This window comes from Marmota flaviventris, chromosome 9 (assembly GCF_047511675.1).
Source record: "Marmota flaviventris isolate mMarFla1 chromosome 9, mMarFla1.hap1, whole genome shotgun sequence".
NCBI lineage: Eukaryota > Metazoa > Chordata > Mammalia > Rodentia > Sciuridae > Marmota > Marmota flaviventris.
In genome coordinates this window covers 46,643,692-46,656,668 of record NC_092506.1, presented here as the reverse complement: position 1 = coordinate 46,656,668, position 12,977 = coordinate 46,643,692, and the positions used below count along the sequence as shown (strand labels likewise).

Here is a 12,977-nt window from a genome sequence, read left to right as displayed (position 1 = left end):
ATGGATTGCTTGAACCCTTTTACGAGGAAAACAACCAGGTGATAAGGTAATTTAAAGTCATCTATGATAAATAGCTAAAGAATGCAGAACTCAAGATCTGAGGCCACAATACTAGCAACCTTTAATGAGGGATCCAACTTAATTATATAATATTCTATGAAGAGATCTGGAATCAATGGGTAAAAGATATCAACAATTAGTCCTAGTATTCAACTGAGTACAAGAAAGAACTTTATAGCTATCACCTATTCTGGATAGGATCAACTGCCTTGGACTGCAATGAATTCTCTTCACTGTTAAGTATTTAAGTACAAACTTAATGGCAAATATTAGAAGGATGACTAGATAAGGTAATATTTCAGGTGACTTCATAGTATTCAAAAAACTATTTGTTCAATAATAATAATGAAGGCAGGTGTGGCGGCACATGTCTGTAATCCCAGCAACTCTGGAGATTGAGGCAAAAGGGTTCCAAGTTCAAAGCTAGCCTCAGCAACTTTATGAGTTCCTAAGCAACTTAGCAAGACCCTGTCTCAAAAATAAAAAAAATAAATAAATAAAAAGGACTGGGGCTAGAGTTATAGCTCAGCGGTAGAGTGCTTACCTCACACTGTGAGGTACTGGGTTCGATCCTTAGCACCACATAAAAAATAAATAAATAAATAGATAGATAAATAAATAAAGATATTGTGTCCATCTTTAAAAAAAAATAAATAAAAAGGACTGGGGATGTGACTCAGTGGTTAGGTACTCATGGGTTCATCCATAGCACTAAATAAATAAACAAATAAATAAATAAAAAATGACGATGATGACTGCCATTTAGTGAGCCCATAATACATAAACAGCTAGGTTGTTTAGCATTATCTCAAAAATTTATTTGATAAAAAAGTAAAAATCTGCTCTTAAAAAACTTTTCAAATTACTCTTTTATTCTGTAGAAATGAAACAAAGTTGGTTTCACTTAGATATGGTTTTATTTTTAGTTCAAAAGCTAAAGTCTATAAAGTCCTCCTTGAGTTAATTAACAGATACCTCTGAGAACTACAAAGCATTTATTAGGGTACACAATGAATTGTATTTTTAAAGCAAGTAATCATTAACAATTGAATGAATAAAGTAACACTAGATTAAAATAAGAAACAAGAGAAGCCATGGTACCTCTGTATCAGGACCTTTATGACAGATACATTCTGAGCCGAGTCCATGGGGGGTGTGTGGGAAGGATACCAAGATACAGCTAACAGACTTACCTCGATCTCTGCCAGTTGAAAGACATTTGAAAATTACCATCCTCAGGTCTAGTCCTTCTTTAAGCCAGATCTTATCCATAATCTTTATCATCTGTAAAGCTAACATATCCTGCCGAAGATCTTCACCAACCTTGAAATCAAGCAAACAAAATGAAACTTGCACTTTCCCAAAAGACTTAATAGATTACATACTATAAAAGCTGGGGGACAAGGGAAAAAGAATAATAAAAAGTGAACAGTGAAATAATCAGAACTGCCTTTTTATTCTTTTGTATTAAACCTTTTCAAGTCTCAGTTTCCTAACATAATAATTTAAAAAGTTGAATTTTAGGGTATGTGAATTATATTCAATCAAACAAGAAGTGGCAGGTCATGGCTGTGCAACAGCTATAATCCCAGCTACTTGGGAGGCTGAAACAGGAGGATCCTAAGTTCAAGGACAGCCTGGACAACCTAGTGAGACACTATCTCAAAATAAAAAATAAAAAGGGCTGGGGGGGCTGGGGATGTGGCTCAAGCAGTAGCATGCTCGCCTGGCATGCATGTGGCCGGGGTTCGATCCTCAGCACCACATACAAAGAAAGATGTTGTGTCTGCCGAAAACTAAAAAATAAATATTAAAATTCTCTCTCTTTAAAAAAAAAAAAGGGCTGAGGATATAGCTCAGTGATAGAGTACACCTGGGTTCAATCCTTAGCACCCCTCCCCCTAAAAAAATGGCGCGGGGGGGGGGGGGGGGCAACACAAAGATCTTTGTGAAGATCTGTATCCTGACTGTATCAATGCCAATATCCTGTGATATGTGCAATAGAGTTATATATGATGTTAATCATTAGCGGATCATTAGAGGAAACTGGGTCAAGAATCTACAGGATCTCTCTATATAATTTTCTCTCTCTCTATTTTTTTTTTTTTGGCACTGGGAATTAAGCCCAGAGGCACTTAACCACTGAGCCACATCCACAGCCCTTTTAATAGTTTATTTTGACCCATAGTCTTGCTAAGTTGCTGAGGTTGGCCTCAAACTTGCAATCATCCTGCTTCAGCCTCCCGAGTTGCTGGGATTACAGGCATGTACCACTGTGCTCAGCTATTTATAATTTCTTATAACTGACCATTTATCTTTAAAGATCTCAAAATAAAAGGTTACTTAAGAAAATATTAGGCCTCCCAAAATGAATTAAAATTCATTCTTTGTTCCTTTCCCTTTCTTCCCTTTCAACACTGAGGACTGAATATCCAAAGCCTCGCTCATGCTAGATAAGTGCTCTTACCAATGAGCTACATCCCCAGCCCTTTTTAAAATTTTATTTTGAGACAAGGTCTCACTAAGTTTACCAAGCTAGCCTTCAACTTGTGATCCTTCTATCTCAGTCTCTAGAATAGCTGGGTTCACAGGTGTGTGCTACCACACCCAGCTTATTTTTCTTTTATAAACTGGATAAAATAATATATAATAATACATTAAAACACGTAATTATGAAGTCATTTTTGACAATAGTCAAGAAAATTATAAAAAGAATAAGAGGGATTTGCCTTAGTATACATTAAGACGAAACATAAAATTTTGATAATTAAAACAGATGGTAAAGTTTTAGGAAAAGGCTTCTATATCAGTAAAAAAAAAAAAAAAAAAAAAATGAAGTTCCATATGAGACCTGAGTATATGGGAACTTGCTACAGAAATCAAAGGAGTGTGAAATATGATATATCAAGAAATTTGTAATGTTTTGAACAACCAACAATAAAAAATTAAAAAATAAAAATAAAAAAAATAAAAAAAAAAGAAATCAAAGGAAGCTTAATAAAGCTACCTTTATGAACCTTCACTTATCTAGTTGAATTAACTAAAACACAAGATTTTTTTTTTCAAAATATATAAATTATAAGCACAATACACAGAAGTTTGACATAATTATAAATTATGTATATGTAATTGGTATGTTTCTAAAAACAAGTGCTATTGATCATGTTTTGTACGCCCAACTCTGGGAGACACCATTTGCACTACAGGCTGCATAAAAGGCACTGTCTCGAGTTACGATGAGCTCAACCCATGTCAACTGTAGTAGATCTATCCCAGAGTTGCATTTGTTCCCAAATGTGTTTTGGAAAAGTTTATGTCAGTGATAAGACATACAAAACTGCCTGGTAATTTTGGAAAAGAAATTTAATTTAAAAAATATTTTTAAATTGCCATGAAAGAGAGGGAAAAAAAAAAAAAAAATCCAGACGTGGTGGCACATTCCTGCAATCCAAGCAGCTCAGGGAGCTGAGGCAGGAGGATTGCGAGTTCAAAGCCAGCCTCAGCAACTCAGTGAGGCCCTAAGCAACTTCTTGAGACCCTGTGTCACAATAAATTATAAAAAGGGCTGGGGATGTGGCTCAGTGGTTAAGTGCCCCTGTTTTTTTCTTTCTTTCTTTTTAAAATTTTTTTTAGTTGTAGATACACACATACCATCCATTTATTTATTTATTTTATTGTGCTAAGGATCAAACCCAGTGCCTCACACTCACTAGGCAAGCATTCTACCACTGAGCCACAACCTCAGCCCAGTGCCAGTGCCCTGTTCAACTGCTGGTACCAAAAAACAAAAATAAAAACAAACAAACAAAAAACTTATTTGGACATTGTGGTGTAAATCTGTAGCCCCAGCTAATGGTAAGGCTGAGGCAGAAGGATCATTTAAATAAGCCCTTGAGTGCCAGGACAGCCTGGGCAACACAGTGAGACCCCCATACCTCCCACATCCCAAAGTAACCCTATTTTGCTCACCTTAAACATGACATTAATTTCTTCCCCGAAAGGATCAGCATTCACCATTGTGACTTTTAGGGGCACAGCATTAGAACTGAAGAATGAACATGACTGCAAATATATCATTTAAGCATTAGAAAGATAACACTGGCATAAAAAATTAGTTTATTACTTTTTGGTTCTGGGCACTTCCCTTTTCACTTGTTTCACTGAACTATGGAAAATGACATAAAAATAACTGATTTTTAGATGATTTGGCACACAGTTTGTATGTACACATGTATATATATACATACATATATAGTTTATTTTTTAAAATTTAAACATAGCATACTTTCAGTTTGAGTTTGTTTGTTATTGTTTGGTTTGGTTTTGCTGTGCTAGGGATGGAACCCAGGGCCTCATACATGCCAGGCATGCACTCTACCACTGAGCCATATCCACAGCCCTTTGTAAATGTTTTTTGTGTTTTTTTTAAGAGAACCAATTTTTTTTTCAGTTGTTGATAAACCTTTATTTTATTTACTTATTTAAATGTGGTGCTGAGAATTGAACTCAGTGCCTCACAAAGGCAAGGCAAGTGCTCTACCGCGGAGCTACAACTCCAGCCCCTATAAATGGTTTTAATTCCTCAACAAAACACAGTTTTGTGATACTCATTCTGATTGGCGATGAAATCACCACTTCTACTTATCGTACTACTATAATTAATTATATATGGACTCAAATACTGATTTAAAACTTTAATAATTTCATTAGCAAAGGTTAAATCTTATTTTTAAATGAAACTAATTAACAAAAAAGTTAATTTAAGACAATAAAGCCAATTTAAGATAAACAACAAATAAAACCCAAGGAAATAAATAACTTTCCACTGTCATTTTGGAATACCAATTAGGTAAAGAATGTTGAGATAAATATGGATCCTAACGACAAACAGAAATCCTTTCATACATACTCACAACGAAACTATGCAGGTCTTATCCTTGTTTGCCTTAAGCATACCTGCTCATTTGCTTTTTTCCTATGTATTATTTTGAAATTTAATTTGAAATTTTAAGTATTTTATCACCTTAATATTTAACTCCTTTGCCACTAGACTTGGTTTGAGAGGGAGTCGGCATTTATTCTTCAGAAAAAAGGACTGTACTCGTTCCATACTCCTCTGGAGGACGACCTATGAAAGAGATTGTTATCATAAGTACATAATAAAAATGAAGGTCTGTTTTTAAGACAAGGAAATGTGTTGCAGACACAATTTATAAAATGTCCAACTTCAAAATGGTCAAAAAGTTGTTGCTTGCTAGGTGCAGTGGTACACACCCATAATCTAAGCTACTCAGGAGGCTGAGGCAGAAGGGTCATAAATTCAAGACGAGCGTGGGCAACTTAGCACGAACCTGTCTCAAAATATAATTTATAAAAATGGCTGGGGTGTAGCTCAGAAGCAGAATGCTTGCCTAGCATGCGCAAGGCCCTGGGTTCAATCACCAGTTCCAGGGGAATAAAGATAGAGATTGCTGCTTAAAGGGGTTGTTACTGTAAAAGTAAATTAGAATAGACAAAAGCTATAAACACAGGTACAGGGGGATGTATATATGGCTAACCAATATACATGAAAATGTTAAAGCTCAATATTAGTCAACAAAATCAAAATTAAGCAAAAATGAGATGCAACTTTTCATCTATCCAATGAAAATTTAAGACAACAGAAGTGGTGGAAAACAATTTCATAATCTGTTGATGGGGAGAGAGGTGTACACAGGCATAATTTATTTATTTTTTTTGGAGAACAATCTAACAAAAACTATTATTACTAAAAATGTACATAGCTGGGGCTTGGGCTGGGATTGTGGCTCAGGGGTAGAGCACTTGCCTATCACATGTGAGGCACTGGGTTCAATCCTCAGCACCACATAAAGATAAATAAATAAAGTATTGTGTCCATCTACAACTAAAAAATATTTTTTAAAAATGTACATATCTCGGGGCTGGGATTGTTGGCTCAGTGGTGGAGTGCTTGCCTAGCATGTGCGAGGCACTGGGTTCGATTCTCAGCACCACATATAAGTAAATTAAATAAAAGATTCATCAACAATTAAAAGAAAATTTTTAAAAAAGTACGTATCTTCAACTCAACTAATTTGCCTATAGGAATATTCTATAAAGAAATGCTAAAAAGCCTGGTATGGCAGTGCATGCTTACAGTCCCAACTACTTGAGAGGCTAAGGTAGGAAGATCACATGAGTCTAGGAATTCAAGACCAACACGGGCAACTGGTGAGATCATGTATCAAAAAAACAAATACTAGCAAAGAAGTAAAAACTTACATACCAAAGTTCATTGTAGTAATGACTGGAAAAGGAAAAATGTGTAACAACCTACATAGATGTAATGGGTCAGCCAGGCATGGTGGCAGATACCTGTAATCCCAGCTATTCAGGAGGCTGAGGCAAGAGAATTGCAAGTTCAAAGCCTCAGAAACTTAGTGAGATCCTATCTCAAAATAGGGTTCAAAGCCCAAAACCAAAAAAAAAAAAAAAAAAGTAGTAGTAGTGGTAGGAATGGTTCACAATTTATGCTATAATACCTTATAGTATTATACACCGACTAAAAATCATGAAGTAAAACTACATTGCTGATATGAATATCCAAGATGAAGTTTAAAAAAGGCATTTGCAAAAAAAATAAAAACCCAAAACAAACATGTAGTGCTTACACAAGATGCTGGGTTCAATCCCTAGTACTGTAGAACAAAATAAAACAAACAACCCAAAACAAAAAAGGTATCATTATTGAAAGAATTTGAGAAGATATAAATAAATGGGAAGACATCTTGTGTTCATGAATTAGAAGACATAAATCATTAAAATGATAACATTTTCCAAATTGACCTATAGATATAACATAATTCTTAACCAAACTCCAACTGTCTTTTTGCAGAAATGAACACAATAAACCCAAGGAACACCAAAGAGCCAAAACAATCTTGAAAATGAATGAAGATGGAGGAATTATATTTCCTCCATACTACTAAACTATGGTAATCAAAACAGTATGATATAAGGCTGGGGCTAAAACTCAGTGATAGAACACTTGCTTACTATGTGTGGGACCCTGGATTAGATTCCCCAGGAGAGGGAGAAAGAGAAGAAAAACAGAGAAAGAGAGTGAAAGAGGAGAAAAGAAAAGAACAGTATGGTTTAAGGACTGATATATCGATGCATGAAAAAGAAAGTCCAGAAATATATATAAAATTTCATATTACATATATTTTTTCCTCCAGCTGTTTTTTGACAAGGATGCCAAAACCATTCAATGGGAAAAAGGAATCTTTTAACAAATGGCCTAAGACAACTGGAGAGCCACATGCCGAACAATAATATTATTTTCAATAGCCAAACTATGGAACCAGCCTAGGTATCTATCCATCAATAGATGAATGGAAAAAGAAATGAATCGATATATACACAACGGAATTTTATTCAGTCACAAAAAATGAAATTATGTCATTTGCAGGAAAATGAATGAATTTGAGAAGATATAAATAAATGGGAAGACATCAACAAAATAAGTCAAACTCAGAAGGTCAAGGGTCATATGTTTTCTCTCATATGTAGAAGCTAGGTAGGAAAAAGAAAAGTTTGGGGGCCAGAATCTCATGAAAACCAAAGGGAGATCAGTAGAGGAAAGGGAACAAGGGTATAAGGCAGGAAGGTAGGAGGGATGTGCTGGGGAGTGATATTGACCACATGATATTGCTATATTGTGTGCATGTATAAAAATGTAACAACAAAGCCCATCATTATGTACAACTATAATGAATCAATAAAAAATGTGGAAAAAAATGACACTGGACTCCTCCTTCACTGCAAATGCAAAAACTGACTCAAAAATGTATCAAAGGTCTAAATATAAGAGCTAAAACTGTAAAACTTAGATAAAAATACAGGTGTACACCTTTGACATTGAATTTAATGAGAAATTCTTAGACCTGACATCAAAAACACGAGCAATGAAAGACAAAAACAAAAACAAAAACACAACAAAACAAAACAAAACAAAAACAGATAAACTGGACTTGATCAAAGTTTAAAAATAAGCCAGGAATGGTGGTGCATGCCTGTAAAACCATCTATTTAGGAGGCTGAGGTAGGAGGATTGTTTTTGATTCAGTCTTGGAAATAGCAAGATCTCATCTCAAATCCCCTACTAAACAAACAAATTACAGTGCATCAAAGGAAACTATCAAGGAAGTGATAACCCACACAATGGAAAGAAAAAATATTAACAAATAGTGTATCTGAAAAAAAAAAAAGTGTATCTGATAAGGGTCTAGTACCCAGAATATATAAAGAATGCTTAACAATTTAAGACAAAGATAATTCAATTTTAAAATGAGTAAAGTACTTGATTAGACATTTCTCCAGAGAAGATATACAAACGGCAAACTTGTAAGAATACATTTAACATCATCAGTCATTAAGGAATTACAAATTAAACCAACTAGATATGACCTCATACCCACTAGAATGGCTATAATAAAATCATTAAAAAAAAAAAAAACAAGATCCCGAGTGGGGGGGAATGTTGATGAGGATGTTGAGAAATTAGAATTCTTCTATACTGATGGTAGGCAGAAATATAATATGGTAGGACTGCTAGAGAGAGCAGTTCAATAACACCTCCGAAAAGTTAAATACAGATTTACTATATAATTCAGAAACTTCATTCTTAGGTGAAGTAAAAACAAGGTGTCCATTGAACACTTTATCAGCATTATTAGTATTAGACAAAAAGCAGAACCACCCAAATGTCCATCAACTCATTAACAGATAAATAAATGAACTATATCTAAACAATGGAATATTATTTAGGTATAGAAAGGGATGACAAACTTAAACATTCTAGAACATGGATGAACTCTAAAAACATGCTAAGTGGAAAAAAAAAAAAAAAACAGATACAAGACCACATATTATATGATTCATATAGAAACCAAATACAAAGGGCTGGGGATGTGGCTCAAGCGGTAGCACGCTCGCCTGGCATGCGTGCGGCCCGGGTTCGATTCTCAGCACCACATACAAACAAAGATGTTGTGTCTGCCGAAAACTAAAAAATAAATATTAAAAATTCTCTCTCCCTCCCTCCCTTCCTCCCTCTCTTAAAAAAAAAAAAAAGAAAAAGAAACCAGATACAAAGATCAAATATTATGAGATTCCACTTATATAAAGTGTCCAGGATAGGCAAATTCATATAGACAAAAGCATATTAGTAGTTGCCAGGGGTGGGGAAGAAGGGAAATGGGGAGTGAATGGTCCATGGGTACATGCTTTCTTTTTGGTATTATAAAAATACTGTAGAATTAGATAGCAGTAATGCTTGTACAACACTACTGTATATGTATTAAAAGCTAATGATTATACATTTTGTTATGGCTAAATTTTATATTAGGTGATTTTTACTTCAACAAGAGTAAGGCGTCTGTGTGTGTGGTGGAGTGAGAGAATGGAAGGGGGAAAATTCTGTTTTGTAAAACTAAAACAACTCCCCAAATTCATGTGTGTGTATGTGTATGTGTGTGTGTGTGTGGGGGGTATATATATCATATGACCAAGAGGAGTATACAGTAAACCATGAACTGGAAGAGTGAATTGGAAATAATATTAACTCCTCATTTTTGAATCTATAAACTTTATTACCTATTTTTTTTAAATCAAAAATCAGCACTGATACTTTGCAATTACAAAAAATTTTAAAGACAAGACAGTGAAAAACACACTTGAGAACAATTTTAATCAGAAAGGAATTAATAAGCATAGGAAATAAAAGCATTGGTCTTCTGAATTATGGCATTTTCCCCATATATTTTAAATAGCCTTTGAATCCTTTCGGCGGACACAACATCTTTGTATGTGGTGCTGAGGATCGAACCCGGGCCGCACGCATGCCAGGCAAGTGCGCTACCGCTTGAGCCACATCCTCAGCCCCTAGCCTTTGAATCTTATCTGTCCAAAATAGTACAGGTATAGTTAGAATTCTATTGGGAATCTATTGATTAAAAAAGTTCATTTATTACACTTCCAGAAAAGATTAATTTGGGAAAATTTTCTTTTGACACATTTTCAGAATTAAAATAATTCTTCATTTTCTCTGTTTCAAAAGAAAAAAAAGTAGTACAACTTAATTTGTCAGCACCATAAAGATCATTTACAAAACATTTATGTTCTCTTTTGAGTACATACCTGTCTGGCTGATCCACTAGCCTGCCTTACTTTCTCTGCTACTCCTCCTAAAAGCTGTACAAGTTTTGTCTGCTTAGAAAGTTCTTCTCTGAGTCCTTTTCCTCCTACTGAGAGTAGAGCACCCAATACATGTTCATATCGGACACCAAACTGTGTATCATGTAGGGCATCCTTGAGAAGCCTAATACAGCAAAATATTTATGTCAGCCACTTTTGATAACTGAATGAACAAAACTAACTTAATGGGTTCATTTTTAGTATTCAGAAATTTATGGTAAGCTATATAAGCAAGTAAAAACTCTATTTATACAGTCATCACATGCCAAATATTTTTCAATAGAGGGTTTTGTTATTTTGGGGTTTATTTCTAAACACAAAAACTTAGCTTCTTTAAAATAAATAAAATATCTAGTATTAATAGCAAATATTCTGAGCATACTATTTAGACTTACAAAGTATGTCATCTCTATAAATATTAACAATGGAAACAAAGTACTTCATAAAAGTTAAATCTTACCAATATAAACTGTGTGCTATCTGGATATTTCCCAATGCCCTGGACAGAAGAAAGCGCACTAATGAACTGTTCAAGTAAATTTCATATTTCAAAGCCTATTATAAAAGAGAATAAGGATTACTAGTGGTTAAGTCCCTAGTAAATTGTTCAAATAAAATTATTAAAAGATAAATTCTATAAAGCAAGTATAAATTTAACAAAAAGATGATACTTACAAAAATGAAACAGATGAATTAATACAGGCCAAATTAATAAAATCAAGCACAGGAATAACCTCAACAAAATATGCATTAGCTATGTTTCACTAATAAAGAAAAATCAAGGAAAAGCTCAAGTCTGCTTTATTTTGAGACTTTAAGAAGTCTGAGAATTAAAAATTCATCTACAGATATATAATATTCAAGATAACAATAGTGGAAAAAAATTCACACTAAATCCTCATGCAATGATCCCCAACATTATAATCATACAAAAACTACTTTTAATTAAAACAGCAGGTAAACTCTAAGTTCCTTACTTTTTAAAACCAGGTGGGGTGTGAGACATAAGGAGGGAGGTAACCTACTAAAAAACTTACTTGTACAAACTGTGGAAGAAGATCTGTTAATTCATCATCACTAATGGCCTCAATCCAGGTCACAGCCAGGGATCTTACTTCCTGATCAGCAAATCTAAAACATCAGAAAAATTCAGATTTGACAGAGGCTTCTTTCTAGTAAAGCTGTATTTCCCAAAAACAATTTCAATTTCAATTTATTCCTGACAAAGAATACACAATTCTTTTTTTCTAAAGCAATGTTTCTTCTTTTTTTTTCATACCAAGGACTGAACTCAGGGGCACTCAACCTCTGAGCCACATCCCCAGCCCTATTTTGTATTTTACTTAGAGACAGGATCTCACTGAGTTGCTTAATGCCTACTTTTGCTGAGGCTGACTTTGAACTCAATGATCTTCCTACCTCAGCCTCCCAAGCAGCTTAGATTATAGGTATGTGCCACTGTGCCTGGCTGTTTCTTCCTTAAGAAGAAAAAATATTAGTTTTTGGTATAGGGGATTGATCCTGGGGTGCTTTACCACTGAACTACAGCCCCTGACCTTTTTATTTTTAAATATTTTTTAGTTGTAGATGGACACAATTCTTTATTTTATTTATTTTTATTTGTTACTGAGGATGGAACCCAGAGCCTCACATGTACTAGGCAAGTGTTCTCCCGCTGAGCTACAACCCTAGCCAGCCCACCTTTTTATTTTTTGAGACCAGATCTCACTAAGTTGTTGAGGCTGCCATTGAACTTGTGATTCTCCTACCTTAGCATCCAAGTCTCTGGAACTATAGGCATGTGTCACCTTCTTGGTATTAGGAAGAAAATCTAACTGTGTTATTCAGATTCAATTTTGGAATTATTCTGAAACCTTAAATATATGAAAATAAATTTTGGCTCACATCATTAAAATACAACAAATTGTTAAAAATATACAATCTAACCATTCCTTTTATATATATGTGTGTGTGTATGGTAGATGGACACATTACCTTCTTTTGATTTTATTTATTTATTTTATGTGGTACTGAGGATCCAACCCAGTGCCTCACACATGCTAGGCAAGTGCTCCACCACTGAACTATAACTCCAGACAATCTAACCCTTTTTTTTCGGGTTAGTTTTAAATGACATAAAATGCTTTTATGAAAATTTCAATGCAAAAGGTTATGTTTGAATAAAGGTATATTTACTTTTTTATATCGTATTGAACTGTTTTTGTGTTAAAAAGGAAGAACTACTGCAATATAACTGACAGTAAAAGAAAATAAATATATTTTACTTACTTTGAATCAAGAAGCTCCAAAGCAGCCAGTGGGTACAATGGAGGCCACTGGTAAAGCAATGAGTATGTTCTGGCAAGGTTAACCCATTTCCAGTTTGGGGCACTTGCTAGTATTTTAGGAAGACAATTTGGGTGTTTGAGGCAATAATAACGTTTCTCCCACAAAAAGGCTTTATCTTCTTTAGAAAGTCTGTGTACATAATAGAATTAAATTACTTCTCAGTGATATGATAATGCCATAGATAATCTCAATGATTAAAAATACAAAAATATTTACTCATTTGAGAAAGCTGCTTCTTGGTGAAATCATTAACACTAATTTGGAATAGAAAAAATGCAAGATATAACAAACACCAAATCTACTCTAATTTG

The 12,977-nt window shown here is 34.3% G+C and overlaps 1 protein-coding gene across 2 annotated transcripts in view; it reads right to left on the bottom strand.

Moving 5' to 3' along the window:
- Positions 1–12,977, bottom strand: part of Pik3c2a (phosphatidylinositol-4-phosphate 3-kinase catalytic subunit type 2 alpha) — a 121,674-nt gene that overhangs the window by 22,210 nt on the left and 86,487 nt on the right. Inside the window, exons 16-22 of one of the 2 annotated variants that reach the window (XM_027942301.2) lie at positions 12,607–12,795; positions 11,355–11,448; positions 10,778–10,872; positions 10,261–10,441; positions 5,084–5,188; positions 4,030–4,122; positions 1,254–1,383 (exon numbers count right to left, since the gene is read on the bottom strand). In XM_027942301.2, the coding sequence (XP_027798102.1) occupies positions 1,254–1,383; positions 4,030–4,122; positions 5,084–5,188; positions 10,261–10,441; positions 10,778–10,872; positions 11,355–11,448; positions 12,607–12,795 (887 nt within the window). The remainder of the gene's footprint in view (positions 1–1,253; positions 1,384–4,029; positions 4,123–5,083; positions 5,189–10,260; positions 10,442–10,777; positions 10,873–11,354; positions 11,449–12,606; positions 12,796–12,977) is intronic. The other variant, XM_071616366.1, reaches the window with a different exon arrangement.